Here is a 7,651-nt window from a genome sequence, read left to right on the forward strand (position 1 = left end):
AATCTGTGGATCAAGTTACTGATAACATTCTATTTTAAAAGTGTGCATTGGATTTTTTTAAGTTATGGCGCAAATACCTGTTTTTCTATTTGAACAATTTAAACTTGCCAACATTAGTCCTTGTGTTAAACACAAGCAGTTATCAGCGCAACACCGCTCCTTTTTCTGTCATTCGCACCTCATGTGGTACATGTGGTGGAGCGAAATTATGTACACAGGGTCCCAGTTACATCCAACAATAAAATGTATAAGAAAAACGGTAATAAGATCTAAGATATGAACTAAGAAAAACATCAACTAAATATACACTAAGCACTAATGGCATATAAACATTACGTCAAACATCATCACGAACATGAACATGAGTCTGTGTGAGCAGATGAGCACACATGAACACAACATGAAACAGATCAGCAGCAACATCGAAACAGATCAGCAGCGACATGATGTGATTTTTTTTTCACAGTGATTATTCTGGTTAGAGATTCATGAGTCTAACAGCCTCAGGGTAGAAGCTGAATGCATCTAAAGAATTAGAATGGGAATTATTTATTTATTTTTGTCAATCATTTTAGAAAGTGAAGCTCGTATTAAGATTCGGTACATATAGTGAAATATTTCAAACCTTTATTTGTAATATTGATGATTATGGTATGGCTTAGAAGTAATGAAAATGCCAAACTTCAATGTCTCAGTAAATTACAATATTTTGAAAAGTTTCAATGATGTAAACTCATGATGTCACACCCTAATCAGCTGATTAACTCCTAGACCTGAGCCACAAATGTTTCATTCCTCAAGTCCAGCCACTCCTGAACAAGAGATGTCAGAAGCGTCTTACCTGGACTGAGGAGACAAAGAACTGGAGTGTTGCTCAGTGATCCAATCATTTGGAAATCAAGGTCCCATGACTGGAGGAAGAATGGAGAGGCCCAGAATCCACGTTACTGGAAGTCCAGTGTGAAGTTTCCACAGTCCGCGATGGTTTTGAGGCCATGTCATTCAACAATTTTCCTGCAGGATCAATAAAGTTCTATCATCTGCTGGCGTTAGTCCACTGTGTTTTCTGAAGTCCACATTCAACGCAGCATCTACCAGGTCATTTTTAGAGCTCTTCATGCTTCTGCTGACGAGCTTTATGGAGATGCTGGTTTCATTTTCCAGCAGGACTTGGCCCCTGCGCTGCCTAAAGGTACCAAAAGCTGGTTATGTTATATACTGATTTTCTTGGACACTAAATTTTGTTTTTTCATTATTTGGAAACCATAATCAAAATTACAGTAGATAAAGGCTTGAAATACTTCACTGTTTAATGAATCTATATTAGTTTCACTTTCTGAAATGATTGACAAACAATTTTAAACTTTTCACAATGATCTTTTTTTTTTTAGATGCACCTGTAAGCCTGAGCGTGCAGCATCTCTCCATTCATTCAGTGGAAAAAGCGTGAATGTAGCGGGGTGTTGATGTGACAGGTGCTTCTGCGCAGTCTGCTCCGGCTTGTTGTCCTCTTGCGTAACATGGGAATACACGTGAGCCATCCGCAAGCTGTTGACAGAATGCGAAGGTGTACACGCCCACTATTCGCCTTCTGTCCAATCAAATAACGCATTTAATATGCATCCGTCCAATCGCCGTAGTGTGGGCGTGGCCATGCCATGCCGGACTCACGTTGCACTTATGTGTCAAGCGCCTCTGAATCATGACGTTTTGGATGCGTAACTGGGAAATAAGGTGGAAAAAATAAATTAATAATCGCTTTGAGGACCTTCAAGTTTTGGATGTCAACGCTAAGACAAACGTGGATCTATAAAAGGTAAATATTTGACCTAAACACGATCAGTTTGGTGTTGGTGAACTGGATAAGCTAGCTAAGCACCTTACCTTCCACGCTAGACCGCGGTCACGCAGTCCGCACTTGTGTTTCTGAAAAAATGTTGCGCTTTTACACAGCGTGTTACGGTTCTGTATGCAGACTGGAGTTGTGACAAAAAAAAAAAAAAAAAAAAAAAAGGGTAAATCATATGTCTATGAGTTAAATCTGGACAGTGTATTTTTTTTCCACGGTGCATTCAATTATCCCTCGTGAAATAACTTGATATTTAATTAAAAGAAAAAATCAAGTTATTTTAACAATTATGCCACAGTTATTTTATTATGCTTTTTAATTTAAGTCGAATTCATACAAATAACCATAACTCTGCCTCTTATTACTGAATTACAGGCTACTTCAATGTTGGTGATTGCATTTACGAGGCGTAATTGAATGCACCGTAACAAGCCGTGTAGACGCGCAACAAACGTTGAGGAACTCTAAACAGCGACGATGACGTGACCGCGGTAACACAAACAAGAGGTAACAGTAGATTAAAAACTTAAAATTAGATCGATGTGTTGTGCCTTACAACCCTAATGTTCTATTTTCAGTATGTTTTAAATTACTTTTTGGTTATATACCTGTAGTGTGACATGGCTGTGGGCAACTGTCAGTAGTTTAAAAACATGTCGCAACTAACGAGTTGCGCCTGGTTTGCTAGCGCGTGTAGTCGAAGCGTGACACACAGAGCTTCATTATCAAGTCCTGCTGTTATAAACAGAAAGCCAGCAGTTTAATTCACTAAAGTGACTGAGTGAAGACTGATATCTTCAGGTGATATTTTATATTTACATTGTAATCCTGGCACTTTAAAGTGTAGGTGTGGGCAAAACAGTCATTGTAGTTAAAATGTAGTTAAATGACATGTTTGTTGTGCTTTATGTCGAGGTGCATTTAAATGTGTCCCTGCAAGTATTAAAGAAGAGGCAGGCAGTGGTTAAGGAGGATATTAGGGTCAGTGGGTTTACTCTGGGAGGGGCTATAAGCTTTGTTGTGGTTGTTTTGAGTTAATAAGGTTGTGAGCTAATTAAGATTTTTTTTTTATTATTTATATTAGCTATTTCTACAATTAAAAGCATATAAGTAAAGTAATAGTATCTGTTTAAATAAAGGTGCATTTACCAAATCACTCTATTTTAAATGAGTCCCTGAGGCTCAATGAGATTAAAAGGTTGAATGAATATTTTGTTTCTTCATATGCGTTTACCCCATAGATTTAAAGCTACACTCCAGCATAATTATTAGGTTTTTTTTATTTATTTTAATCTCTTTATTTGTGTTTTTCCTCATACAGGTACTCTTGCCAGTCCTTTAATGATTGTTATGCAATCTTGTGATTTTATAACTATTGTGTTACTCATCCATCTATCTGTGTCCTGTAGTTTCACTTCCGTAAATTCAGCAGTGTTTTGTGTGTTATTTTATATGAAGCTCAACAATGTTTTATTCTCACAGAGATTGTTTTAATCATGACGTCCGTGTGTTCCTGAAGAGATTTTCACTACCACAAACGTCTTCATATTTAGCTCTAAAACAAACATTTGGCAAATTGTTCATATATACACATATCAGATGTAAACATAAATAGTTTTACAGACAATTTTAAATGGTATCACATCAGTTTTTATTATTGGGCAGTAGGGTCAGCTCTGACAATATGAGACATTTTTTGTGCAAAATTGTTGCAGATTCCTGTTTGACCTGTTGCGCTAGTTGCCATAGATTACCAGAAACTCTGTAGAGCAGTTTCGGACTTAGTATTATATATTTTTTGTCATTCATAATAAGGATACTCTTGAGATTTGATGTTCAAATTAGCTTTTTATGGAATTTGTGAATAAAACTAACATCTGTGTCACAGAAACCTTTTTATATGGTTTTATGAAACCTAAAGCAAAACGCATGAAACAATTGTTTGATTTGTAATTTGTACTGTCGCTTAAACGTACAATAGATGCTTATAGTAGAAAATACACATTTTAAGCTTTATAACTGAATGCAATCAAACTTAAAACACATAAAGTTTGCACTTTTGATGCTTCTCTCATTTTTATCTTTTAAGGTTGGATAGATATTTTAAATAATCTTGCTTGGTTTTTATCACTAGAAAAGAAGTGTCCCGTGTTATTGCTGAAGGTGCATGGACCGGGTCCTATGTTCTATTATCATCCCCTTGATTTTTTGTTTTTGCTTTTTTGATGTTGTTAGGATCACACCGGTCTGTGAATAGCCTCACCTACTTTTTTGTAAATTCTCTCCCAGTTGTTCTGCTTCAGCCACAATATTGTGTCATTTTACACTTTGTTTTCTTGTCTTTGCATAGTCTGAGGCCACCAATAAGTAGGGTGCTTAGGACACATCCTTGTGGTCAGTGAAGTAATTTTTATTTTCTGTAGTATGAATTGTTCTGAGGTTTTTTTTTTTTTTTGGTTGTTGTTGTTGTTGTGCACAAGTTTGTGAGAAGATATGACCCAATGTGAGCCGTTGTACTATCAACAAAGTATTTCACTCTTATCTTTGTACAAATATCTACAGTCTTATGGCTGTTCAAGTCACTTTCACAGACAGGTCTGAACTAAGTGCACAAGATTAACAAACAGCTGTCCAATGTCTTGAGACTGTAGTTTTTAACCGATTTATTCTTTAATTTCTTTTCTGTTTCTCAGATGTAAAAAGAGCAGGTGTATAGATGTTTTTGTGTAGCTGACTACAAGTTTGCGTTGACCAAGGTTTGAAATAGGGAGAAGGAAGTTTACAGCTTTTCTTGGGGCTTTTTATGTTGTAAAATATGGCAAAGCCTGAGCATCATAGTTGCAGACAGAACCTGCAGGTGTTTTATCTAAAGTTGTTGTTTAGACACTCCTAATGGGATAAACCAGTTGTGTATTCCTGCGTCAATGACATGAGAAGGAATGTTTATCACTTGCATTTCACGTTCTGTCACTGTGTACTTTATCAGTGTTGTGTTTGTGCCTGTGGCTGCAATTTATAAATACATCACTTCATTTTCTTAGTCTGTTCTGTAAAAGTAAACTCAGAGAGTGATTTTAAGCCCCTTAATGTAAAAGATGACGCACATCTAATTTATTTTGTAAGTTAAAGCTACTACACAACTATCATCTTATTAATAATTGTGTTTTATTGTGATGGTCAGAGTTTGCTGACCTCAGCAGCAGTGATGGATGACGTGCGTTTATGTATAAAACGTGGATGATGTGAGTGAGTCAGTTTGATAGACAGACAGACCATTAACGTTGGGTAAGAGTGCAGATTGGAAAAACATGAAAACTGTACTTTTGGTAAATCATATAACTCAACTTTTATGTTATTATGTAAATCCAAGTTTACTTAGTCAAGCAGAGTCTAAAAAATACAGTTGCAGATAATTTAGTATTTCCTTTAAATCATTGAAAACATTTTTCAGCCTTAACTAATTCAGTGTGGGTTATTTTGACTGGTGCTTCATACTATTAGTTCTTCATTAAGTAACTTCAGTACTTTAGACTTTGTCCTGCTATTTCTTAAGATTTATTTTTATGTTCTTTGTCTTGCAGACTTCAAGACCGACTGTCACATCCAGGATTCAACATCTACCTTCTTTAATGTTCATCTACCTTCCCCACGTGGAACCTGCTCCTTCTGGTGAACATGTGAAGACACTTTTTGACAAGTTGGACTGGACAACATGCTATTAATGTGTGACCGGAGTGCGGTGATGTCAGGAGGCGACGGCAGTCCACATGGGGAGGAGCCTGCTCTGCCGCCATCCCCAGCAGCGGCTGAAGGGGGAGAGAGGATGCCTTCAGGGCACTGGGAGCGACTGGTACCGACCAACTGCCTTGTGGGAGGAGAGAGCGGAGCTATGAGAGAAGAAGCGGGGCAGGAAGATGAGGAGATGATGAGCAGCTCACATGATCTTTCAGCCAATCAGAGCCCTGAGAGTGCCACGGGATCCTCCTCATCGTTCACTAAAAGGTACCGACAAGCTGCATGCGGTCTAAGCTTTTTGTTTCATTCACATCAGCTTGTTTAAAATCTCCCTCAGAAGTGGCATTGTGTTGATGGTTAACCTTATGGTTAAAATAAAAAAAAAAAGGCATTCACTGCTAACGTTTGTTTTTAAACAAAAAATTACACCCAGATTTAAAAACATGGCCGCTTTTCTGGAAATCGATCCAGCAAATCAAGATGCATGAGTAGCATGATAAACATTAAGAAATAAAAACTAAAATCAGTGTGGCTGTAAAGATTTTTACGTCTCAAAACTCAGAGGATAATCAATAAATCTACAAATAATATCTTACAGTACAAAAAAACTAACTAAAAAAAGTTTTACAGGGTTTCGAATTTAAACATCTCTAACTAATTAATATTTTTAAAGCACACGAGAAAAACACCTGATCATAGCACACTTAGCATAACTTTAATAATTAAATATTTACTTTTGTCGCCTGCTTGCAAACTGTTAAGTTCTTAAAGCTGACTTGAATTTAAACTGCTGCTAAAATTTATTGAACATATGTTTTGAATCAAAGTCTGTCAAAAACAAGACCGGACAAAATGTTTGCACCAAATGCTTTGTTTTTGCACGTCTCGTAAGCGTCTGATCTAAATGTCTTTATTTTTAAGACGTCTCTGTGTTCGTCAGTGAGCATGCAGGTAGTGGCAGAGGGCGGGACCACAGAGAAATGATGACCACTGTCGCTGAGATGAAAAAGAGGCTTCCATCAGACAAACGTAGCCGCAGCAAAGCCAGCACCGTGGAGGCTTTAAGTTACGCTCTCAACTGTGTCAAGCAAGTTCAAGGTAACCTGAAGAACCAGACAAACGTTGACCTGGAATGCCTCCAAAGTTTTAACGTCTTTCTTTAAACCGTTTGTATGTTTCATGTTATTTTCTGAACTGCGTTTGTGTTTCGTCATCCGTAGCCAACAGCGACTACTACAAACTGCTCATGCGAAATGGTCAGGATCAGAGGAAAGACGCCACTGTCTGCACTCTGGAAGAACTACAGAGAGTCACTTCTGAGCACAATCTGAAGAATACGGTATGCAGACATGCTTATATTCTTGTAGACGGTTTGTAGAACTGGAGCTACTATAACTTTCTTGCCTTTTTTTCTGCGCACAGTGACCACGTTCATAAAACACATTTGTTGCATTTGATAAAGTTTATGCACTCTATGATTGACAGTCCCTCTGACAAACACGTGTACACTTGTTTCTCCCTCATGTCTCCACTGCATGCTTATTAACGCTTTCTGTGTGTTTCTGTGACTTGCTTTGCCTGTGTGTGTGCGTTTTTTCTCCATACGTGCACATACGTCTCTGTGCACCTGTGTGTAGGATTCGTTCGTCATGGTTTTCTCCCTGTCGAGCGGTGGAGTGCTGCACTTGTCGGAGCAGGCTCCCAGCTTACTGTGCTGCAAGAGGAGGCACCTAGAGTCTGCGAAGTTTGTGGAGCTGCTCTTCCACCAAGATGTCAATGTCTTCTACTCACACACGGCGCAGCCACATTTGCCGCCATGGAGCAACTCGCACTCGGGTACGTTTTCATTTTAGCGGCGCTGTGTGTTTTCAGCACCTTTTCATTTCTGCGTATGTGTGGTAGTGTGAGCGCAGGAGAGGAGGGAGATGGAGTTTGAAAATGATAAATCATCCACCATAAGAACGCTACACGAATTTTAGAAACTTTTACCAGTTGGACTTAAAAATGTTGGTTTGATTTTGTTTGTTTAGTTTGCCTGGGTTGATGTAAACACAAATATATATATAT

General features: G+C 38.0%; 1 protein-coding gene across 2 annotated transcripts in view; it reads left to right on the forward strand.

The window, feature by feature from the left end:
- Nucleotides 1–1,649: 1,649 nt before the first annotated feature.
- The window catches only part of per3 (period circadian clock 3), a 17,006-nt gene continuing 11,004 nt past the window's right edge, over nucleotides 1,650–7,651 (forward strand). Inside the window, exons 1-6 of one of the 2 annotated variants that reach the window (XM_037678958.1) lie at nucleotides 1,650–1,816; nucleotides 2,225–2,356; nucleotides 5,431–5,851; nucleotides 6,525–6,682; nucleotides 6,805–6,923; nucleotides 7,222–7,420. In XM_037678958.1, the coding sequence (XP_037534886.1) occupies nucleotides 5,562–5,851; nucleotides 6,525–6,682; nucleotides 6,805–6,923; nucleotides 7,222–7,420 (766 nt within the window). In that variant the 5' untranslated portion in view covers nucleotides 1,650–1,816; nucleotides 2,225–2,356; nucleotides 5,431–5,561. The remainder of the gene's footprint in view (nucleotides 1,817–2,224; nucleotides 2,357–5,430; nucleotides 5,852–6,524; nucleotides 6,683–6,804; nucleotides 6,924–7,221; nucleotides 7,421–7,651) is intronic. The other variant, XM_037678959.1, reaches the window with a different exon arrangement.

This window comes from Nematolebias whitei, chromosome 7, assembly GCF_014905685.2.
Source record: "Nematolebias whitei isolate Nwh7 chromosome 7, NemWhi1, whole genome shotgun sequence".
Classification (NCBI taxonomy): Eukaryota; Metazoa; Chordata; class Actinopteri; order Cyprinodontiformes; family Rivulidae; genus Nematolebias; species Nematolebias whitei.